The sequence below is a fragment of the Ostrea edulis genome, chromosome 3, assembly GCF_947568905.1.
Source record: "Ostrea edulis chromosome 3, xbOstEdul1.1, whole genome shotgun sequence".
Lineage (NCBI taxonomy): Eukaryota > Metazoa > Mollusca > Bivalvia > Ostreida > Ostreidae > Ostrea > Ostrea edulis.
In genome coordinates, this window is record NC_079166.1 from 42,552,064 (window position 1) to 42,578,479 (window position 26,416).

At 33.9% G+C, this 26,416-nt stretch overlaps 1 protein-coding gene across 1 annotated transcript in view; it reads left to right on the plus strand.

Moving 5' to 3' along the window:
• Nucleotides 1–26,115, plus strand: part of LOC125677048 (phosphatidylinositol phosphatase PTPRQ-like) — a 70,692-nt gene extending 44,577 nt beyond the window's left edge. Inside the window, exons 48-61 of the mRNA XM_056160902.1 lie at nucleotides 2,676–2,813; nucleotides 4,679–4,808; nucleotides 4,894–4,961; nucleotides 6,465–6,567; nucleotides 6,891–6,977; nucleotides 7,575–7,656; nucleotides 8,484–8,574; nucleotides 10,554–10,630; nucleotides 13,042–13,176; nucleotides 16,219–16,344; nucleotides 16,954–17,111; nucleotides 17,292–17,427; nucleotides 22,326–22,410; nucleotides 24,204–26,115. Of these exons, the coding sequence (XP_056016877.1) occupies nucleotides 2,676–2,813; nucleotides 4,679–4,808; nucleotides 4,894–4,961; nucleotides 6,465–6,567; nucleotides 6,891–6,977; nucleotides 7,575–7,656; nucleotides 8,484–8,574; nucleotides 10,554–10,630; nucleotides 13,042–13,176; nucleotides 16,219–16,344; nucleotides 16,954–17,111; nucleotides 17,292–17,427; nucleotides 22,326–22,410; nucleotides 24,204–24,223 (1,436 nt within the window). The 3' untranslated portion in view covers nucleotides 24,224–26,115. The remainder of the gene's footprint in view (nucleotides 1–2,675; nucleotides 2,814–4,678; nucleotides 4,809–4,893; nucleotides 4,962–6,464; nucleotides 6,568–6,890; nucleotides 6,978–7,574; nucleotides 7,657–8,483; nucleotides 8,575–10,553; nucleotides 10,631–13,041; nucleotides 13,177–16,218; nucleotides 16,345–16,953; nucleotides 17,112–17,291; nucleotides 17,428–22,325; nucleotides 22,411–24,203) is intronic.
• Nucleotides 26,116–26,416: the final 301 nt, after the last annotated feature.

The following is a 26,416-nucleotide window of genomic DNA, read 5'->3' on the forward strand; positions in this document are numbered from 1 at the left end:
ATGGGGCTCACGGCGGGTGTGACCGGTCAACAGGGGATGCTTACTCCTCCTACGCACCTGATCCCACCTCTGGTGTGTCCAGGGGTCCGTATTTGCCCAACTATCTATTTTGTATTGCTTATAGGAGTTATGAGATTGATCACTGTTCGTTATCTTCACCTTGCATCCAAGAAGCCCTTTCCCATAAATGGCTTTGCATGCTAAAAGTTAAAAAAAACATATACTAAATCTATATTAACTGTCATTATAGGATAATTCTTGATGCTCTTTTACTGTGAATGTCGGACATTTTCAAACAAAGAGGCAAATGTAAAACTGCTTTTGGTGTGTTAATTTTTACTAGTAGTAGTAGGCTACTGGCAAGAACACAAGAAATAGTAGTTTAAATAGTTATTTAGTTTTTGGAATCCCGATCTCAAAACATCTTTTTGTTCCCAGAATGTATTTACTGATCAGGATATAGGGCTCACGGCGGGTGTGGCCGGTCAACAGGGGATGCTTACTCCTCCTACGCACCTGATCCCACCTCTGGTGTGTCTAGGGGTCCGTGTTTGCCCAACTATCTATTTCGTATTGCTTATAGGAGTTATGAGGTTGATCACTGTTCGTTATCTTCACCTTACACTGATATCCCACTAACCTAACATAACCTTGCTTAAAGTTTGTAATATTTGATATTGTTATATTTGTTCGTCCAGGTCATATAAACAATTCGGTGAATTAATCGTACAGTTAAACTTAAATCCTTATGTCATTTCAACAATTTTCACCACTTAAATCAAGAAAATCAAAGAAAATGCGAATTGAAGTATTTAGCTGCATATGTAAGCAGAATGACAGTTTCCGCCTAATTTTCATATGCTCTTTTACGGGTATCGATTACTCTGTTTTTATTCACTTTCGGTTGTAACTTTGGAAATTGGAAAAAAGCTACGTCTGAAACGTGTATATACTGCTTGCTTAAGAATTTGAATTTACAAACATAAAACTTCATTTAATGTAAATTGTCCACACAGAAATGTTAGGCTTGTATGAAAAAGAGAAATGTTACACAGATTGATGTTTCAAAGCAGTTCGGTGTAAAAATTAAACACTGCATTCACCTTACAACTTATTTCAGCAGTTTCCAAACGTCCAAGATCATGAACATCCCAGACGCCCTCGAAAGACATATCGATGAGACAATCAGATTCGGCCTATCCATTTGCGAAGTCAATTTTGATAATCGAATTGGATCATTCCAGAATTAAGAACAATAACCCTTAGAACTGTACGGAATAGTTTCTGGCAACATATACATCTAACTGTCTGCCCTCTTTCAAAGTCATATCACTGCTCTGCTAGACATGCATTATTCTAGACGTCATATACGTCTTAAGATGCAAGAATGAGGGATTTTTCAACTTACTAATTAATCTTGATTGCTCATGACAACAGTGATGGGTGTTACCTGGGTTTAAACCGTCGGGGAGGGAGCAATTGTCTTCTTAATCGGTGGGTCATTTTTCAAATCTAATTGTTTGGTTAGGAGTATAATAGTGTGGAGCAGGAAAACAGCTACTGAACCGGGCATATTTCTCTCCTAATGGTGAGTAGGAATGTTACCCGGCGCGTTAAAGTTAATAATATTAGCCAACCCTAACATTATTCTATTTATGAGACAACGTGGAAATTGAGTGATATTACAGCAAAATAGCGCTAGACTATATGTTGCATGAGTTGTATAGATCAAGACCGTAGCACGATACCTCTGTTTGAATGGTTATATCTGAAGGACTGAACATTTTCACTTCTATTGCCGAGCGATTAGCGAAGTAACATTCACTATGTTAAACATCATGCGTTTAAGGACATCTGAAAAGGTGGGATCATTTACCAAGGAGGAGAAAGCATCCTCTATTGACCGGTCACCCCGCCTTGAACCCTATATCTGGTTGGAGAAAATGGAGTAATCCGTAGTCACATTAGTGTGTAAAGAGTGCCTAAACAATTCGTTTTAAACACATCAGACAACATTCAACCAAGTGACAGGTTGTATTTACAAATCAGATCATTTTAATGATCATAAAATTTCCAAAATGCTGACTTTAAATGAGATTGATGAAACACCTGTAACATTAACTAATTTGAAGTTGTCAGCCTTGATTCAATAATTAATCGTACGCATAACATGTTATCGCGTATGTGAATCAGTTGAGAGACATAATCATCATATTCAGGTGATAATGAAATATTGCTATATAAATATGGGAACCTGACGATGGAGAAGCTGAAGTCGTGAATATAATGGCATATGCCTTAGCAAGTCCTTCAGTATATGTAGTCGCATGAAAAACTGTCCGGTTTTTTTCTATTCATCAATATGCTTAGTCTGATTCTAAACATTTATAGGCGAATAAAACCTCAATGTCTATTTTTTTTTTATTCAGAATTAGTATTTTGTATCGTTTAAGTTTTTTTTCTGGACAGGGTGTTGTTTTGCAAATTTGTCTCGAATGTATTCAATAGCATATGTCTTCCATGTGAAAGGTGAAGATAACGAACAGTGATCAATCTTATGATTCCTATAAGCAATAGAAAATAGAGAGTTCGGTAAACAGGGACCCCTAGATATACCAGAGGTGGGATTAAGTGCCTAGGAAGACTAAGTATGTATATTCAATTTTTGTTCTTAGCATCACCATTTCATGACTCAAGGACGAAGTACGAAAGTTTCATCAAGGAAGAGTACAAAACGTGGTCTAATGTTCACTCACAAGACCATTTTCAGCCTTACATAGCGACTACTGATCTGAATCCTGGATGTAATAAATGTAAGTTTACAACAATATAAGCTTAATCGAAATATTCGTGAAAATATATTATAAAATTATTGAAGCACAACTACTCTTTGCTATTATTTCCACTTTGTCACAGCTAAATGCTGGGGAATTATTTACCTTCCTGAATAATAAGATTCGACCATATTGTAGCAAGTCTTGTATTTGATCATACTCACTACTTGGAATAAAGTAGTATTCTGGTAAATATGTTTTTGAAAGGTAGAAATTCAAATGATATTTGACAGAAATTATCTTGAAAATAACACTTATAAGTACGAAGCATTCGTATTATGTTATTTGTAGCTGAATGGCCTGCAATTAGATATTCCGAGAAAGCTTGCCAATTCATAGTTAATGAGAATAATTGGCAACAATAAACCTGTCAGTACAACATGATATGAGCTATGACTTTGGTTTTGGTGGGGGGGGGGGGTGGCATCACATTTTGGAATTAAGGGTATTGTTTCCATATATCTAAATGACTTACAATCACGTTGTTTTTCACCCAGATATTTCGACTTCCTCCCACATTCAGCATATTATGACGGTGAGCGAAACGTTCTTTGTTCAACTCAGAAATTGAAGACACAGAAACGAGCTTCTGCTCATAGTATATCGATGAAACAAAACATTGATAATGTGGGAGGCGCATGTTATGGGGTAGCCTAGACTAAAAACCTTAACAAAAGCTAGGTAAACCATATTTAGTTATAGTAAACTCTTGGGTCTTTGATTTACTTCATTAAAAACTTTGGTAGAATTATGAATAAGTATAGCATTTTGATGACTTGTCGTGGTGTAAATATTTCCGTAAAACATATCATATGACCTTTGATTTATTTATTTGTTTTGCAAAACATAGGATGCTTTAATTTGCGATACAAAAACTTTGATATCTTTTATAGACTATAGTACAAAGTTTGATCCTTTGATTAACTATCGTTAAAAAATTGATACTATAGTAAAACTTTAAACATCGCGTGCTACACCAGTAAAAGTAAAGATTTCACAGAATTTAATCAGATTTTTCTCCTGTAAATGACGTATGCTTTCGAAAATAATTGCTTTTCATAGGGTTCATTGAATACATCGTAGACATTCCGTCATTTACGGTAACTCTGTTACATCAGCAGAATGACCTGAGAGGAGGTGAATTGACGATTGCAGTTTGCGCCAGGTTTAATTGCCTTGGTTCATAAATCTGAAATTAAATCACTTTGCGAACTATTTATGCATATTGCTGGTATTTTCTACACATAATCAAGCTTTGTTTATGGATGCCGGGAATGAATCTATTATATATTACTGATATAGTTTTAGTTTGTGACTCCAGTCCACGATAACCTCGTAACAGGTATAAGTTTTACATTATGACCCCTGGGTCGAGGCCTCTGCTGGTGGACTGTTAGTCCCCGAGGGTCTCTACAGCCCAGTAGCTAAGTACTTCGTTACTAGCTTGAAAATACGGATGTATATTTAATTGCTGTTATAAAATTTAGAAATTCATTTCAAAATTAAGGATTATCTCCCTCATGCATAGCTCTTATCCTTGGACGAATTTGGCTCCACTTTTTTGGCACGCTGTTTTTGGCTATATTTAGCTCTAAAACTTCATAGTTATTTCGAATTTCAAACATTTCGGTTGAGCATCACTGAAGAGACATTATTTGTCGAAATGCGCATCTGGTGCATCAAAATTGGTACCGTATAAGTTTTACACCTATATTACAATAGCATATCTAGGAAAGCCCTTTCGAAGAAAACATAATGTTGAAAATATTATCTTTATGATATATACATGCATCGTAGATGTAACAAAGTACATGTATATACATGTTTACATTGGTATGATACAGACAGGAGACACAAAAGAGCTACGGAAGACATCTTGAAGACTTATGATGTTTTGATTGGAGAAGAGGAAGATTGTGATGGAATATCTAAGACCTACTGCAACGGATATTTGAAACCCGATAAGGAATACAGGTAGGACTTAGATTTCTAATACTCGTATGAAATACTTGTGGATAGAATGTTCAATGAACATAATAAAGATGCGTATTTTTTGTAGGGTTCGCTTTGCAGTTTGTACCAGTGAAGGATGTTTGGAATCTGAGTTTTCAACACCGCTGAAAACAAGTAAACAATATTTTATTAACCTACATGGACAAAATGATTTACTTCATACATATTTCATGTTTCAAAGATAACGATACATTTTAAAGAAGAATAATCTCCATTGAAAACTTATATGGCACTTCATTTTAATTCTATATTGTCACTAAAACACATAACATCTACATTACTATAACTGCAACTTAAATGAAATTTGTATTAATTCCACATTGGTAATCCTACTTATACTCCAACTTCCCTTTCAAAAGATGAAATTCTTCAAAACAGTGCTTCCGTTTTAAACACATTTCATATCCAGCCATTGGGACGAATGAATATGAGTTACAGGACATATACTGTATTCCTAATTTTCACAAACCACTTACAAACAAATACATTGCTGGATCCAGTAAATGATCTACCAAGCCCCTATCTTTGCCCCTCACGAAACTATTAACAGTTGTAAAGGAGAAACTGTCACGAAATATGTCAGAAGTGGTGTAGATAAATTCTGGATTCTAGTTTTGTAATTTCAAATTTACTAAAAGTACTTTAGAAAGGTGCTTTTAGTAAATTGGAATTCACAAAACTGTCATCAAATCAACAACATTAAAATATATGACTTTTCAACATTTTACACGACAATTCCTCACCATAAATTAAGGACTAGACTTTCTGGACATCATGAAAAGTTGCTTCTTCAATAAAAATGAAAAAAGGAAATATCCATATCTTGCGATCAGTCATTCAAAAAATTAATTTGTTAAACACCACTCTGATTCCAAGCACAAGAAGCTTAAGTTGATATTAAAAAGATGCTGGAGTTCCTCATTTACAATATCTTCGTAGTCTTTGGTGATCAGCTCTTCCAACAGTCTGTCGGAATTATCATGGGCACGAATTGTGCTCCTTTATTAGCTGACCTGTTTTTACATCACAAAGCAGAATTTATTCAAAATCTTGAACATGAGAGGAAAACAATATCTTGCTGTGTCCTTCAACTCGACATTAGCTGTGTCCTTCAACTGGACATTTAGATGTATCAACAACGTTTTCTGTATTAACAATAATTACATTTTCATTTATTCTTAAATATTTCATTGAACATGGATGTTAATGCAAACTGACAACTCAACTTTCTGACAAGCGAGATGACCTCAGCTTCTCCATTTGATAGATAGATCAAAATGTGATCGCAAATGAGAATTCATCACTGTTCGTTATCTTCACCTTTCATGAAATGTATTATCTTCCTGACATCGGGATATATATTTATTTATCTATCTATATATCTGTGTGTGTCAATCCAATGTGTTTTATGGTCGTCCTCTCTGAGCAGCAGCTGCTCTTTCCATTGTGGATTTAAATCTTTTAATTGTAGCAGATGAAAATCACGAACGCTGTGATTCTACCAATGTTGCCATTTGATGTTCCGCGGTCTTGACAAACGTATTACGATTAATTGTATGTGTTAGCGTTTTTAGCATTTCTAGCCTTATTATTAGCCTTATTATTGTGTTTTTAAAGAGCCTAACCTGGTACCTGTTATAGCTGGTTCCCTGTCTGCTGTTGCCGCAGTTATAGTATCGGTTGTTATTATTATTGTGATACTGAAACGTAAAGGAAAAGGGTATGTCATTTTGATGCAAGAACAAATATCTGATTGGTAACATATCAATTACTTCATGTTCATAATTAAAATCTACTTCACACGCTTTAAGGTCATTTAAACTAAGTGATATCTGTAGATAATTTACTGTTAATGTTTTTACTTAATTGTTTAGCCTATACTATTTTCAAAGTATTCAACATTAGGGTAATAAGTACTTCTGTCACTCTTCAACTGTATATAATGCAGACTTGTCAACATCTAATTGTTTGTAATAGTTTATATATATATATATATATATATATATATATATATATATATATATATCGTTTCTTGCAATACAGACCATTCCAGAAAAAAATCCGAGTGGTAGAAAAAGGGAATGATGATGTAAATTTCACAAGCGAACTTGAAAATGTTGCCAAACCTGGGTAAAAATCACTTGAAATCCTATCTGCGCACATGCACAAATCCTATAAATTTTCCAAAGCATTGCTCTGATTATTTGTATCCTTTCAGACCGGCACCGAGACGCACTGTCTATTCCTCCACTGACATTTAACACATTTGCTTCGATTGTATTTCATTTTGAATTACAGATATATATCAAATTTAATGCAATACAAATTCTGTATCAACTCGGTAATGTGTAATCAATTCAGTGACTTTGCTGCTGCTGCTACCCTATATCTAGCTCAATATACATACATAAACACACACACATATGTGTGTGGGGTGTGTGGGTGTGTGATATTTGCATTTGCTTTATTTATGAATGTATTCGATCTCGAATACATCTCGACTATTATATTTGCCTAGTTCAGAATCTTGCTTGCAGATGTACACGCTTTAGAATGCAAAAGCATATTCACTTTTGGAAAAATATTGTTGTCAACATAACGAATCGACAAAGGATATTAAATCATGAATATTGAATTCTTTCAGATTTCAGTAGTTCACCAAAAATTAATTGATATGTTCAGCCACTCAAATCACAAAATGTTTAAGATGTATGTCTTCCATTGTAGACCAGTTGAAATCGCAGAGTTTGCTCAACATGTGCATACAATGCGCGCAGACAGTAATCTGCTGTTTTCCAGAGAATATAAGGTAAGAATATCACGCTCAAAAAAGTAGGTCACCTGTGACTATAATCGGATGATGGACAGACGGACGGACAGATGGAGAGTAAACCTATAGTTTCCAATGGTTTTCCCGGTAGTCAACTAGTAGTATTGTGTCATTATTAGTCTCTCAAAATCCGGGAAATAAATCAAGTTGACCTGTTCTGAAGAGTGTTTCCCTGTGATATGAAGGTACAAGTACTGCTGTGTGTGTACGATAAAGTAGCATACTCCAATAATGCATGTGTGACACTGTAGTACAGCCGGACTCCCCCACTTCTTGAAAAGGGCAAGAAAATCGCTAATTTCAGAAAACAAGCGTGAATGCAGACATCAAGCAAAGCCAAATTAATATGTTGTTCGTCATAATGTTGAAATTATATAGCTACATATTTTTCGATGCGTGCCTACTATATTGCAGTCAAAATGCTATGGTGCAAGAGCTTCTTTTGTTAATTTGATCAAGTGACGACGTAAGCGATGTATTTGAAATATTTTACAAGAAGATGCAATTATTCCAACTCTTTGTGTCATTTTAAAATATTTACATTTCCAATATTTTTGTCTTCATTATCTCTACCAACTGTAATGATAATCATGTGCATGATTTTTAATGAATATAGTAAATCTATTTCAACGGCTGAGAATACCAAGAAGAACCGAAAGTAGAATATAAATGTAAAAAATAAACTTCATTTTCATTTTGAAATTTCTCTCTTAATCCATTTTCAAAATTTACTTTTTGACATTTCGACCATAAACTTGATAATTAGAACCATTAGTTACCACACCAACTTGTTTTAAAAATTGAAGCTACTGAAAGACACCTGTCCAAAGCATACTACAAAAGCTGCTGAAATACAGGTCAACAGAATAAAAAACAGATATACCAACATTCTAGCATGTAAGCATCCTAGGATCAAGTAAGTGAGACAATGCTGGCATTATATGAATAAACTCATGCTGGAGTTCTAGAATATAGATAGATAATATCAACATTTAAGACATTCGATTTTTAGATACATCTGAGACTTATTGATCATACTTTCTTAAGATATCAAAGAAAACTTGCATTAAGTGATATAAATTTTGATAGCTTGCTTTCTGTTGATAATCTAATATATCTATTTCGGAGATCATTTCCTTATATGCTCTGTGATCTGGAAATAATTAGCTTCTTCCATCTTTATTAAAAGATGATAATTTATTGAACATTTTTTATGAACAGGAGTGCCATGAAAAATACCCGTTTCTTCGTCAAATATACATTGATCCAGAACGAAACGCATAGTATAATTTCATATTAATTCTAAGACATCAGAAGTAATCAATGTTTGATTTATTGATAACACAAAAATTAAGTAAACGCTGGATTAATAATCAAATTATCACAAATGCTAGTGATAATTACAGTCATTTACAGTTCAAAGTCACCCACGTTCAATATTTACTGCCCATCACGAGCACAAATAACTGCCTGACAATGCCTTCCCACGTGCCATGGACACAATCAAGTCTCTAAAAAGTGTCTAGGGATGTTGTTTCCCTCTATATGCAGAGCTTGGACAATTGTTGCAAAATACGAGGTTGTGCCTGTCTTTGGCCTATCCAGTTCGCCTCAAGCATGAAAGGTGAAGAAAACGAATAGTGATCAATCACATAACTCCAATAAGCAATACAAAATAGATAGTTGGGCAAACACGGACCCCTCAACATACCAGAGGTGGGATCAGGTGCCTAGGAGGAGTAAACATCACCTATCGACCGGTCACACCCGCCATGAACCCTACAATGTATATCCTGATTCGGTAAACAGAGTTATCCGTAGTCAAAATCTGTGTGCCAAGAACGGCCTAACAATCGGTATGAAACACGTCAGACAGCATTTGACCCAATGATAGGTTGTATTGACGAGCTAGATCGTTATAACGACCATAGAATTTGCGAAATACTGGCTTCAATCGAGACTGATGAAACCCCTGTACCATCAACTCGTTTGTTAGCAGCTTGCCTCGGTTTGAAAACTGATCATATGCAGAACAAGCTCTTGCGTATCGAATCAGTTGAGAGATATAAACACCATATGCAGGTGATAATGGAATATTGCTACATAAATATGGGAAGTTGACGATGGAGAAGCTGAAATCATCCCGTTTGTCATACAGTTGAGTTGTCAGTTTGCCATTAATGTCTACGTTCAATAGAATATCTAAGTATGAAGCAGAAGTGGACGACTCTGTGGTGGTGTCTTTTAGTTCGAGCTCACAGGGATCTATCGAATCGACATATGAATGAACGTTATTATTGTTAATAGACAAAACGTTGTCGATATATCTAAATGTCGAATTGGAGGCCACAACAAGAGGTTTTTTCTTCTCACGTAGAAATTTTTGAATAAATTCTGCTTCATATGAATATAGAAACAGGTTAGCTAACAAACATGCATGTTTGATATGGTTTAAATATGATTAAAGTTAAGAGACGCTGCATTTCTCAAACAGCGGTCACATTTAAAGACAACTAATCAAATATCGAGAACTCGTACATTTGATAGTTTGCAGGTGCTTGATCACGTGCATTAGAAACTCATAACAAGCGAGAGTTACAGAGATCGATGTAGGATTTTATGAAAACATATTTTATTGTCCTCAATTTCTATAAAATATCTAACTAGTAAACAATAGTGTTATATATAACAAGGAGTAATCGGGCTATTCATTTTAGATCAAAATGTATGAAAAAATTATTCGAAAAGATTAGGCAACTAATTAATACTATGATTTTGTTTTGATTTTTTTTTCGATCAGTATATATTAGTTATTATGGGTCGAATGCCTAACGAAACTTTTTTCTGATACTTTAATTTTCTCATATTTTATTAAGATGATCACAGTCGTGTAAACTTGCTTGCCACAGAAGATGATGAGGGATCAGACTATATTAACGCCAACTATATTCCGGTAATTTTTAATTTTCTTCTTGAAATATAGAATTAGAATTATTTCTGTGGTGTTATATTCATTCTACTCCATTATATGACAGGATGTCAATGCACCCAATAAAACGTCAGAGAAAGGTCCAATGATCTGAACAGTTTTATCTATAAATCAATGTATTCATTTCCAAGTGTGTTTGATGTAGAAGCGTGTTTAGTGGAATAAAATGACGTAACAAAATTATTGCAAATGATTTGCGTTAGGGATGTACGATAGTCGCCTCTTACGACAAGAAAGCGGTACTGAGGACTTATTCTAACCTGGATTCCCACGGTAACTCATCGCTGGAACCGCTATGTATGTAATATTGGTGCTCTGACAAAGTTCCATATAATGATGGAACAACAAACATAACACCAGTATTGTATGAAATATTGTCATGTATTAGATGACAATAAACAAATATTATCATTCTATATAATGATAACAAAAACCACCTAAGGGGAGATCTAGACAATACTGACAGCAAAAGTTGCTTCTATGAAAACCCCCAAATACGATAAAGTGATCTCCCCTTTCATACGACTAAAATTAAAAACTTTACAAAATAAAATATCCAAAAATCCTCAAATAATATATACAAAACCAAAGAAAGAGGCAGCCGCCTAAACATTACGTAATATCTCCATATAAATATGTAGGTGAATGAAGGGGAAGGGGAGTAAGTAAAACTTCAAATTCCTCCTTGGAACGATTCATTTTCAGAACTGACGCTATATAAACATCACGTGATATGACCTTAAGAGAGGATTGGACAATACATGCGAAACTTGAGAGCTGATTAAAAACACAAAATTACCTTGAAAACAGAATGTTACAATAATTGCATATACAATGTAGATATAGAGAATGGGTTCACATATCACAAATTACATAAATGCAATTATTTACAATAATGCAGTATTAGTAATAAGGGTCGCTTGTTGGAACTGCTGTATTAATAAGGACCACTAATGTAGTAATAACAATAGTCACCATTATAACAACAGTGACCTTTATTACAATTGTGACCATTATTACAATTGTGACCATTATTACAAAAGTGTCCATTATGAAAGTACATGGAGCAACTAATATTTATGAGATACTCACTATTGTATTTGTAATACTTGATAAAGTGGATCGTTACAATATTAGTTAGCATCATTATCCAGATATAGGGCTCACAACCGCTCGAAAGGGGATACTTACTCCTCCTAGGCACCTGATCCCACCTCTGGTATGTCAAGGGACCCGTCTTTGCCAACTCTCTGTTTTATATTGCTTAATGTTCGTTATTTTCTCCTTTCGTGTAAATGTTATTGTAATAACGTTAAACGTTGTTATTTGGGTGATTAATGCATCCTGTCCATTCCATATACACATTATCCATAGTGTTATAAAGGATACATCTGTAATTATGAATATGGTTTTTAAAAATAAAGTTCTATGTATAGAAATGATAAGTGGGCTAGGACGGAACCACGGAGGATTGCTTATCTATATTTACGGCTGGGAAATAGACAATGGTATGAACTGTAAGGCTTCACGTCGGCATACTTTTCATGAATCGCTATGTCGGTGTGTGAAGTGTCACAGTTCATACCGTCCTGTATTTTCAAATTGAAATTCATTTCTGAATTAACATAATAATATTCAACGAGAATCCAATATCTATTTTACTGGTCCCAATATATTATTTGTTACTTAACCCTCTTGATTTGAATTTTAATGTCAATATGTGGCGGAATAACATTTAAATCAAAAATCTGCACAATTTTATCATTTCTATGTTGTCTAACATTTTCTCAATATTCATGAATTTAAGCATGTATTTCATTTTTGTTTTATTATTTATGATACAGATAGTAGAGACTTGTAACAATTTTAGATTTTGTAAATTCATTAATATTTAGTTGTTATTATAATTCTCCAAACAGAATGTCGATTCTTTAAAACAAAACCTGTATCAATTGAAGTACATTGCTACGCCAAAATTTCATTTACTGCAAAGAAATGCAAAATCAAGAGAAAGGCATGCACGGACCCCTTGACATTCCAGAAGTAGAATTGGTAGAATGTCTAAGAGGAGTAAGTATCCCTGTTGACCGGTCACACTCGTCCTGAGCTTTTTAAATCTGCGTTGTTGTCTTTGTGTTGCGTTATTATGCATTTGGTTTGCGTTATTATGCCGTTCACCAGAATTATTACGCCTTCCATTCACGGTATTATGCCTTTTTTTGTGTTATTATGCCTTTCTGTTGCGCTATATTGCCTTTCATTCGCATTATTACGCATTTAAAAGTATTTTTATTATTACATGATCGCAATAGACATCCGTAGGAATATGCCAATCGTATGATTATACTTTTATATTATTTAAAACTTATTTTCAGGGACATAATTCAGAACGAGAGTACATCGCCACCCAAGGCCCACTTCCTTTTACACGTGATGAATTTTGGAGAATGATCTGGGAACAGAACGTCAGTATTATAGTCATGCTGACTCAGTTGGTGGAAAGAGGAAGGGTAGGAACATTTTATCATTGTTCTTTTACTTAAAGACAGCAGATCGAGATTAGTTCCAATAATTGAACTCTGTGCGTAGTTAAGCCAGTTTTGTGGAATTGACCATAAATATCTATGAAACACTGAAACTCACCATTTTATTTTATTTACAAACTGATCTGGGTCTACATTAAAGAAATTCCGATCCGGAAGAGGGTTTTTTTCGGTAGCTTAGTAGAAAAATTCCAAGTCTGCGGTTCGGTTGGGTTACAAGAAACAAACAAGCATTTTTAGCCTTGAATTTGAATAAACTTGAACATATTTTCATAATTAATAGCCAGGGGACATTTATTTTTCACCTCACCTGAGATAAAATTTCAAGAGATCCTATTCTATCAAAAGAATGAATCGTACGAACATTCAAATTTGTCCTTTTTACACATAATTTTGTCCTTTTTTTATTGCTTTCATAACTTAGCTAAAAGCTCCAAGCATGATCTGTATAGATATGTTGAAAATTATGATTTGAGGATGACTTTCGAATTATTTGAAGAGACATTATTTGTCGAAATGCGCATCTGGTGCATCAAAATTGGTACCGTATAAGTTTTACATATAATATCGATTAAATAAAATCGTATACTTCAGTGCATAATCCCAACTTTATCATTACGGTTTTGTTGGTCATTGTATCATTTGAATGAGAGCGGAGTGACTATCAAGTGTTTTAATACATCTAGTACGAATATATTAGCGCGTGTATGAGGTACATTTTAGCTTTAAGGTGATGCCTGAAGTAAACTAGTTAACATTATGTTATTTCAAATAGATAATGCCTTTTTTAAAATAAGCAATTTAAAGAAAATCCCTAACATTTTTGGGGGCTTGAGACCAACAGCATATAAATATACATTAGTATATAGGCAGGTTTTGCGGTCTTTTCACTGCTTAACGTAAGACTTTCTTTAAAATGACTTACTGGGAATTCTGAGAATTAAAAGTATATAGTACATGTGCTACACTACATATCATAATTATGGAAAGGGAATCTATGCACAGAAAGTCCAACATAGTATACAATATTTTTCACATTCTAACTTTATTTCCTAAGCGCCCGTATGATCAGTTTTTAAATCGAGATAGACTACTGACAAACGAGTTGATGGTGCAGGGGTTTCGATGTTTATAGTCAGTATTTCGCAAACTTTATGGTGGTTATAACGATCTAGTTTGTCAATACAACCTATCACTGAGCCAAAAGCTATCTGACGTGTTTCATACCGATTGTTAGGTTGTTCATGGCACACTGATTTTGACTAAGGATAACTCCGTTTACCTGATCAAAATATAGGGCTCACGGCGGTTGTGACCGGTCGACAGGGGATGCTTATTTCTCCTAGGCACTTGATCCCACATCTGATGTGTCCAGCGGTCCGTGTTTGCCAAACTCTCTATTTTGTATTGCTTATGGGAGTTATAAGATTGATCACTGTTCGTTATCTTCAACTTTCATCCATTATTGTATTGTACCGGATTTTTGCATGTAATTTTTGTATTCCTAAATATTTAGTGGTAATTTCAAATCAACGTATCGCTTATCTTATCTGTCTCACAGTGGATGTTACGTTGAGAAGCCTCCAATAAAATTGAAAAATCCAAGGTTCGTATGTCCGAAAATTGCTAAAAGGAAATTCTTAATTACTCATATAGTGATAAATGAATTATGTCCTTTCAAATTGTCTTATATTTCATTGTAACTACTTCACATAAAACAGTCAAACCGATTGCATCATGATGAAATGAACCTTTGAATAAAATATACAACATTCTGGAAAACAACCCTTTGATGAAAGGCAAAGATAACGAACAGTGATCAATCTCATAATCCCCATAAGCAATACAAAATAGTCGACCGGTCACACCCGCCGTGAGCACAATATCTTGATCAGGTACACAGAGTTAGCCGTAAATCAGTGTGCCAAGAACGGCCTAACAATCGGTATGAAACACGTCAGATAGAATTTGGCCCAATGATAGGTTGTATTGACAAACTAGATTGTTATAACGACCATAGAATTTGCGAAATACTGACTATAAACGAGACTATTGAAACCCATGAACCATCAACTCGTTTGTCAATAGCCTGTTTCGATTTAAAACCTGATCATACGCTGAAAAACCTCTTGCGTATCGAATCAGTTTAGAGATTGAGACACCATATGCGGGTGATAATGGAATATTGCTACATAAATATGGGAAGAAACTGAAATCATCCCGTTTGTCATAAAGTTAAGTTGTTAGTTGGCCGTTAATATCTACTTTCAATGAAATATCTAAGTATGAAACAGAAGAAGACGACTTTGTGGTGTCTTTTATTTTGAGTTCACAGGGATACATCGAATCGACATATCGATGAAAATTATTACTATTATTGGATAATACGTGGTCGATATATCTAAATTTCTAATAGAAGGCCACCACAAGACATTAGTTATTCTCACGTACAAGTGTTTGAATAAATTCTACATCATGAGAATATAAAAAGATGTCAGCTAATAAAGGAGCACAATTCGTGCCCGTGGGATTTTCAACAGACTGTTAGAAGACCTGATCACCAAAGACCACCAAGATATTGTCAACGAGGAACTCCAGCATGTTTTTTATTTCAACTTTAGACTACTTTTGCGTGGAATCAGAGTGGTGTTTAACTCAGTAATACAGAGACAAAAGAAGCTTTTACGTCACACAAAGATTTCTTCAGACAAAAGATTGTGTGATTTCCCAAACCAAGGTCATTTAACAAAAGTGAAGATTATTGGTTAAAGAAATTACAAAGCAACATACAGCATACCTACGGTCCACAACTTCTCATTGGATATATATGAAATGTTAAAAATACTGAGCACAAATAAAAGAATGATTATGTGATTAACTCCGTGACATACTATTCTTGTTTGTTGTGTGAAACTGTTAAGACTAATAGGTCGATTGTTCTAGCTACATTTCCTAATTTCTTCAGTGATCGAATTTTTCATTTACCATATCATTTTTCTTTTACTTCAGAGGAAATGTGATCAATATTGGCCTGATACTACTCGAGAACCAGTTTACTATGGGGACCTTGTAGTTGAAATTGAGTCTGAATCAACGCTTCCTGATTATGTTCTACGTGTCATGTCAGTAAAATTGGTAAGTAATTTGGCAGACTTTCTAAACACTTGTATATCTGTAACGTGGAAATTTTGATTTGATATGAAGCTTTCATTGTAAAGGGAGACCGTGCAAGAAAGGTAAAACAGCTGGACTACTGAAATGGCCATATATGGGTTGTCCCGATACAACGATGTTGCTCTTACATTTTGTGGGGGCAACACGTCTTTACTTGCCCCACACTGACCCTGGTCCAGTAGTGGTTCATTGCAGGTAACAATGTGCCAGAGCGGTGTATATACCCATTAGTTGGATCGATATGGTCATCTTAAGCATGATGAATGTGCCTTTGCACGTATCAAGTTTTCTGCTTTTTAGTGTTCATGATTTTCCGTACCAGAAAATATGATATCGCTTTTATTATGCCATCTGCCCAATAATCAATGAAACAATTATACATGCGCATATGTGTATTATATTATTTTCTTCCAGTAATCCTAATTTTAGATTACATTTGTAACCCTGCATGTAGCTGTGTCAAGTATATCAACATATATAGTATGCATTAGTATGTTTATTTTGGAGTTATGTCTGTATTGATATGTTGAAAATCTTATTGCATGTTAAATTGTATCTAAATATCTAAAGGGCGACACCAGAAAAACTGTTAAACACTTTGCGTATTTGCCATGGCCTGACATGGGTATTCCTGAAACCTCAGAAGCCATGCTTAAGTTTGCGAAAGAGGTCAGGAGCCATCAACCCCCTCCCGCAACTAATAGAGGACCTTTTGTTGTTCACTGCAGGTAAACTCATTTCCGCTGTCCTCTATCTGTTGCATAGTTCGAACATGTATGTGAATCGTTCATGATCATGTAATTTCACCTTTCTCCAATTTAAACATCATTCTTGATTCTGTTATTATTGGATATCTGCTTTGAAAGTGCTCATGTACATTATTCAATTGTCATTATTGTTTTATGAAGTGCTGGTGTGGGTCGCACTGGAACCTACATTGCAGTCGATTATCTCATGCAACACGTCAGGACAAGTGATGTCATAGACATATATGATTTAGTAATGAAAATGCGCAACAACCGGCCAAATATGGTTCAAACTGAGGTAGGTCGACACTTTATATATATGCATTTGATTAAATGACAAAACGCTATATGGGTTCATTAAAATTTCTCAAATGTCATGATTGGTCTTTAGCCTGTAGAGAGGCGGTATTGTTACGGCACGTTTGGTCGCCATGGCACGTTATGTCGCCCGGCGACGATACGTGCGCTACGTTTGGTCGCCGACGACCATTCGTGCCGCACGTTTCGTCGACAGCGACCAAACATGCCACACGTATCGTCGCCCGGCGACCGAATGTGCCGTTAGGGTAAACACGAATGGTCGTCAATTTTGGGCCATACCCGAGCACGAATGGTCGCCACCCAAGCCCCCTGTCCCAAACCCCAACCTTGCTTTTATTTTGCAAAAAGGGTCTGTTTTCACTTGTGTGTTTGTTCGTACGTGTCTGTGTGTATTTGAGTGACGGTGTGTGCGCGTGTGTATGTGTGCATGCATGTGCATACATGTGCATATACATGCATGTGTGTATATGCGTGCGTATGTATGTGCATTCACGTGTAATAAAGTTTGCTTTGCATTACACGTGTACATACGTGCACACATTTCTGATACAAGTCAAGTACGGATCCAAGCCAACAAACAAAAAACCTGGGCATTTCTAGATGGAATTTGATGTGAATTTATTTTTGCAAACACACGAGTCACAACATTTTAGCAACACAATACTCTTACATACCATCCTTATGACACGCCGATTTTACATTTATTCCTCTTCAAAGATATCTCATAAATCCTATAAGACATCTTATAAAAGATATGAAATATCCTAATATGTTTTTACACGAGATATCTTATATAGTATATAATATATCTCGTAAACTTTATAAGATGTCTTATTAACATTTTTGATTTAAGATATCTCATTAACTCTTATAAGATATTCTATATCTTTTATAAGGTATCTTATAAAAGAAATTTTATAATATATCTCATATATTTTATAAGATATCTTGTAAAACATATAAGATACCTTATATGTTTTATAAAATATTTCTTAAAGTTTATAAGATCTCTTATATTTTTATAACATATCTCATGAATGAATTTTTATGAGATATCTTATAAACTATATAAAGTATCCTATTGTTATGATATAACTGCACTTGAGTGACACCTGTGACCTAGATTGTTCAAGAGTTCGATGTTTATCACGTAGTAGAAAGATGACGAACTGTGTCTTTCAAGAATGTACCCGAAAATTAATTCTGATTATGAATACAATGTGAATTTAACGGATGATAAGCTCTGGTTAAACAAGCACTTTTGGCGTTTTTTATTATTCTATAACTGGGACTAGGATTTAGAAATTTCTTTGGAAATTAACAACCGATTCGTGATTTGTTTTGTATACAGATTCGGCTCGGCACGGGCATTGTTTAGTGTTCACCTTACCTGAGTTAGTACATGTACTTTGTTATTATTGTTATTACATATTGTTTTTGCTCCGTTTCTTACTATGTCTCCGAACACAAAGTGTCGGAGACATATTGTTTTTGCTCCTTTTCTTATTATTATGTCTCCGAACACAAAGTGTCGGAGACATATTGTTTTTCCTCCGTTTCTTATTATTCTTATTTTCTTCTTCTTCTTTTTATTCTTCTTATTATTCCTCTTCTTTCCTGAGAAATCTGTCCGCTCGAGTGTATGAAAGTGCTTCGACAGATCCACTTCAAACTTTGTGAACTGATAGGAGGTCATGAGGAGGGGTGCAATCAACTTTCCAAATTTTCAAAATGGCGGCCAAAAACGTCAAAATCTCAAGGTTGTCGGATTTCAACCAAATTCAATTTCTAGGGTAATTTAGTGACCCCAAGTCCATTTCCACCATCAAAATTTTTTTTGAGCCGCCATTTTCAAAATGGCCGCCATATACCGAAATATTTCAAACTGTTAAAATATCTACAACATTTGGGTTCTGGGGTAAATGGAGGGTCCACAGTTCATTTCTAGCAACAGCATTCCCTTCCAATCTATTTTCAGATGTTTCAAAATGGCCGTCATTGAAGACATTGGCGGACAAAAATCAAGTCCGTCGGATTTCAACCAAATTTAGTTTCTAGGGATTTTTGAGGATCCTGAGTGCATATCTGGTATCAAAAAGCAATTGTGACATGGGGAGGTGTTCGGAGACATTTGTGTTGGCATCCCAACACAGCTATAGCTCGTTATAATTTTCTTTCAATAATTGTTATTACTTGTTTGACTGTCTTTGTTAGTAAATTCAGCTGTTGGGTAATTCTGACCCATAACAATGTGAATTTACTTTTATAACATGTATAAGATATCTTATAAAACATATTTGATATCCTGTATGTTTTATAAGATATCTCATAAAATTGATGAGATATCTTATAAAAATTCATTTATGAGATATCTTCTTATAAAACATATGAGATATCTGATATGTTTTATAAGATATCTTACAAAAATAAATTTAAAAGATATTTTATATATATATATATATATATATATATATATATATATATATATATATATGTTTGATATACAAGATATCATATGAAGTTTTTAAAATATCTTATATATTTTATGAGATATATCATCAACTGTAAATTATATGAGACATAAAATTTATTAGATATCTTATTCGAAATAGAAGATATTAAATAGATTATATAAGATACCTTTATAAAGGAGTAAATGTAATTATGACGTGATAAGTATGAGTGTGCAAACACGCATACAAATACACATGAGCACACAGAGTGAAATACAAAGCAAGTACTACCATTTGTCGTGGTTTGATAAGAAAATGAAATCTTTGAATTCAGCATAAACAACACTGCGTGCACAGTCTTAATTTTAGTGAACATGATATTCATGAACAGCACTTTACCACTTAACATGTTAACTTAATGTTAAAAAAATTCCACCAGTACTATCATGATGAACAAAATTTAGCAAAAGGAATTTAAGCCAACTACTGTACTAGCGATAAGCATGAATGCAAATTAGCTTCAAAATTGGAACTTTTACAAAGTACGCATCAAATTGAACAGGTGAAGTAAGCAAATCTATAAAGCAACTTCATAGGTATGACATGAAATTGGCTCTCTTAAAATAGAGCCATTATTTGTTAAAGTATTTAGCCCTAACACAATGGTCTTTCTGTCATTGAATTTGGAGAGAGAGAGAGAGAGAGAGAGAGAGAGAGAGAGAGAGAGAGAGAGAGAGAGAGAGATTGAATTTGGTATGAGAGAGAGAGAGAGACGGACTGTGTGTATGTTTGCGTGAAAGAGAGAAATTTTATATGGAGTGATTGGAGGGCAGCGCGGGGATAGCTCTGATTTGTTGAAGAGTAGGCGTCTATGGAGAAATACTACAGTTTTGTGGGTATATCCATGTCATGTTTTGTGCACTCTCTCCTCTTGTAGCCCTACCCTTTTATGCCACATTTATGAAATGCAAAATTAGGCCTATTCTCTGCACACTTGAAACATGTCGAAGGTTTGAAGAGCTGTTTGGAACTTTACACGACCATTCTTCACGATAAATTAAAGACTAGATTTTTTGACATTATAGACAGTTGCTTCTTCAACAAAAATGGAAAACGCAAATATTCCTATCTAGTGATCAGTCATCCGAAAAATTAATTTGTTCCACGCACAAGTACTCTGAAGTTTGCGGGATTTCCTCATTGATAATATCTTTGTAGTCTTTGGTGATCAAGTTTTCCAACAGTCTGTTGAAATACCCATGAGCACGAATTATGCTCCTTTGTTAGATAACCTGTTTTATATTCTTATGAAACAGAATTTATTCAAAAACTTCTACGTGGCCATCGATTCGACATTTAGATGTATCGATGACGCATTATCTATTAACAATGATAATTTTCATTTATATGTCGATTTGATAAATCGCTGTGAACTCGAAATAAAAGACACCACATAGGTGTCCACTTCTGCTTCATACTTAGAAATTTTATTGAAAGTAGATACTAACGGTAAACTACCAACTCAACTTTATGACAAACGGGATGATTTCAGCTTCTCCATCGTCAACTTCTTATATTTATGTAGTGATATTCAATTATCACCTGCATATGGTGTATATATGCAAGGTGAAGATAACGAACAGTGATCAATCTCATAACTCCTACAAACAATACAAAATAGATTGTTGGGCAAACACGGACCCCTGGACATTCCAGAGGTGGGATCAGGTGCCTAGGACGAGTAAACATCCCCTGTTGACCGGTCACACATCTCTCAAATAATTCGATACACAAGGGCTCCACTTTTCTTGGTACTCTATTTTCCCCTAAAATAACTGATACTGTTATTTCGGATTCAAACATTTCGGTCGAGCATCACTGAAGAGACATTATTTGTCGAAATACGCATCTGGTGCATCAAAATTGGTACCGTACAAGTTTTACAAGGGCTTGTTCTTAAATCGAAGCAGGCTACTGACAAACAAGGTGATGGTGCAGGGGTTCCAACAGTCTCGTTTAAAGTCAGCATTCCGCAAATTCTAACGATCTAGTTTGCCAATACAACTTAGCATTGTGTCAAATGCTGTCTGACGTGTTTCATACTGATTGTTATGCCGTTCATAGCACACTGATTTTGATTAAGGATAACTCCGTTTACCTGATCAAAATATGGGCCCACGGCGGGTATGACCGGTCGACAGGGGATGCTTACTCCTCCGAGGCACCTGATCCCACCTCTGGTATATCCGGGTGTCCGTGTTTGCCAAACTCTCTAATTTTTATTGCTTGTAAGACTTATGAGGTTGATCACTGTTCGGTATCTTCACCTTTCAAACCTATTGAAATAACTGGTACCACTTTGTTTTGTAATGATCTTTTTTTCACAAAACCCTGTGTAATCGGATTTTTTACCTTATTTTAGGACCAATATATTTTCATCCATGACTGCATTAAAGACTTTATTAATCGCGGTGATGACGATGACAGCAAGGATGGAGAAGTCAATGGTAAGTTTTCAAGGTTAATAGTATAAAGCGAATTATATTAGCTAAATCAAGTTAAATTACTTTTGATTTATTGGTGTTGCATAGATTTATGCAGTTATTTAAGGTGTCACAAATCACTGTTTGTATTTTGTAAATGAATATCTGTGAAATGTACTTAGATGTATGTTCTTTTATTGAAATAAAACATACGCGTTGCAACATTGACATTTATAAAATATGATTGAATATCAGGTGGTACATATACAGGTACATTGTTATCAATCATTCTTGTGAAGATTCGGGTACAAATGATGTTTATAATTCTAAGTATTACACGCTATATCAAATGATTTAATCCAAACATGAATTCTTTCTACTAAACATATTTCATTAAGTCGTTGTATGTAGTTTAAAGAATGACACAAAGAAAGGAAAAATCAAAACATTAACAGTGACAAATCATATCCTTTGAAACAAGGTCTATTGTAGTAATCAATTCAATTTTAATTTCAAACTCATGTACTTTTTTCATGTTAATGAAAAAGAGGAAATATTTTATGAATCAGGTCAATTGCGGGGGTTCTTTTCTTAGAATTCTATAAATGCTTTTACAAATGGAATGGTTATAGTAAATTATAGTAAATTATTTCCCTAACCCAGGAAGATTTGTTTTCTAAAACAAAATTTCACAATTTTGATAATTTTATGCAATGAATCATGAGATAATTCAAACTGGGTTAATAAGTAAAATAGTTTGATCCCAATCCTGACTAGATAATACCAACTTAAACTACTAACAAGACTATTTGGACGATATAGAATTACATGTATTGGTAGTAATAATGTGAACAGTGAACTCAGAATATACTATGCATTACATCTAATGCATGTATTTCCCGTAATTTTATTCTTTGACAGGATTGTTTCAGAAATCACACTTTTCAGTACCTATCAGTCTTTTTGATGTCCTAGAAAGACTTCATGGAATAGAAATTTAAAGCGAATAATGCAAGAATATTTTACTTCACAATCATGTCTAAAATACAGAAATCAACGTCGTCTTTAACAAGGCCATAACGTTTAATGTGAGACAAAAAAAATTCACCTGTCTGACGTAGGTAGAGTAAAAACTTACATCATTACGAATTGAGATACTATATTTTCTTTGAAGGACTATGTTCGATACTGGCCATATCCTAAGGGATTCATAAATTCAGTAATTTTCAAGTTGAAATAGTCGGAAGCTATCTGTTACAACATATATTATTCCTTTCTGATTTATTCAATTGAAAATTACTTCACAAACTTTGTATTGCTTTTCCTGGCCAAAACTTTCAACATTTCAATCATTGACATAGAAATGATGGACCAATTAAGATATGAATATTAAAACATATTGTTTTCAACGCATGTACCCCATATTTAGTGAAACCGAACAATTATGTCAAAGAAAATGGTGAAGAAATCAACTTTTTGTAATGTCATATATAGTGATTTTGATAAATCACTGCTGAAATAGATATGTTATGGTCTCTTTATCTATTCAACATTAATATTTTTGCAATTTCTGTAGTTTTAAATTATAGCCATAATTAGGGTTAACATAGACTGTTTATATCTTCGCTACCTTTGTTAGAAAAATCATGTTGCTTTCCATTGATTTCAATGCAAAATTCGTTGAGCAATCTTGGTTTAGTACAAAACAATTTATTTACCAAAGATAACAAATAATTATTTAAAATATTGTTTTGTGATGTTTAAAACATTTGTTTTGTCTTTAACAATTGAAAATACTGAAACGTTTCTTATTTCAGCAATATATCAAAATGTGTAGCCAGCCATTGCCTTTAAACAGCCGGGTTAGGCAGACAAGTACGCGTCGGTTTCAAGACGTCCATTCTTCATTTTTACTTTTCATCAATTATGAACAATCACTTTTACCTCTATAGTGTTGAATATTTCTATAATTTTATTTCTTGAATTTCTTTTGTGTTTTTAATTATGCCATTTTTTGTAAACAATTGAATGAGATGTCTTTGAACATGTTCGTATATATTCAATGATGTAATGCATTATTATAAATGATATATTTTGAAATATAGGTATAAAAGGTAGTAAAAAAAAAAGTCATTGTATTATCAGGAAAAAGACTTAATCATGTGATGTACATGCTAGCAAATATGTTGTTTTTACAGTTTTCCTTATTCTGCTTTACTCTTCTGAATATGTATTCGTTCTTAATCCAACCTTCATGTGTGTTTGTGTGTAACACTATTTAAAGACAGAAAAAAACTTATTTTGATTGAATGGACAAAATCAGCAAAGAAAGAGTAATAGAAATTCTGGATTGGTAAATTTTCTGAAAGTGTTGTCTTTTTGCTGTTTTTTGGGGGTTTTTTTTTTTTTTTTGGCATTTTGTTTTATTTACACGTTGTTTTCTTGTTTTCCCCCATTTTCATTACGATATTTTAGTCTGCCCTGTCCGTATATAAAAGTGGGTGTCTTCCACAAATAAGAAGAATAATTGAATATGTTTTGAGAAATTCGGACAGTACAGATCCTCATTTTGAATGAATATCTAGGTGAACCCTTTAGCTCACACTTATGAATATCCAAACGTGTGTGAATAATATTTAATGCATATAGCAAAATGTCCTTGTAAGGATTTTCCTTTATTTTTTTTGGCTCGAAAGAGAATGACAAAGTATATATCATCAACTCATTCTGTATCTTGATGTGTTTATTATTGTAGCTAATTTTCAAATAGACATAAAAGTAAGGTTTATATTTCATTTTGTATTGTTACTGACTTTGTTATGGAAAATCCCGAGTGATATAAATAATTAGTTGTTGTCAATACCAAATATATAGCTTTGTCCAGTATCTTGTTTACAGTCATAATTTGTAATATTTTCAATCATATAATTTATATACGTTTGAAGGGTGATACAAAAAAGTATGAGACTAGTGCCTTCGATTCTACACTCATCTAGATTGAAATACAGTAAATTTATGAATATTGAATTCCAATTCTCAATGAATATTAAGAATTGATAAATCCATTCCATGCACAACCACAGCAATTTCGAAATATGATGTTTATTTCAAAATGCTTAATTATTTGTCAAAATTTATTAAATGTTATCCATGGTCTTTCCCGTAATCGCTTCTTTTAGTGGGATTTTTAAAGAGTCTTCAAAAGTATGTGCTGTCGGAGAGAGAAGTTGTGCAGTTACTATTGAAATAAACGCAGACAGATAGACAAATATATATTTTGACCTTGGTTATATATAAAGTCTCTTTTTTGAATATTTTTTTAAAAATCTGAACACTTTCTATATATATATATATATATATATATATATATAATCTTCTGAAAGTTTGAAGACTTTAAATTATGCATCTTTGTTCATGAATGTGACTATGAAATTGAGAAGTTTTTATATTGCATGTAATTTGCCTTCATTTCCTATAGATTTTCAATCTTTGAATAAATTTCGCGGACATGATTAAATAAGTTCTACTTGATGGTCAGAGTGTCAGAACCCTGTTTATCCTTCATCGCACATTAATTACCCTGATTTTGGTCTCAATGAAGAGAAGCTGATATATATAGTTATTTTTTCAATTGTTTACATGTAATTTGTTGATTTTTATTTCATGTATATGTATATATCCTAACTTTCTAATATCAGTACACAAATAAAGTAACGTCCATCATTAGCATTAATCTTCATTATGTGAATATTATCTGAATAATTAGCATTTCATAGAATCTCTCTCTCTCTCTCTCTCTCTCTCTCTCTCTCTCTCTCTCTCAATCTCAACAAAATTTTAGGACATTTATTAGCCTCTTTTCCTCAAAAATCGTCCTGGGAATCGGTTCATTAACAAATTACACATTGAACTTACGTGAGATGGGTGTTGCGATAGACTTCTCCATGGCGTTTCAACACCAATCATATTTATTTCCTCAATATTCCTTGATAGTTGTGCGACAATTAAGGAATGATGAAAACACTTGAGT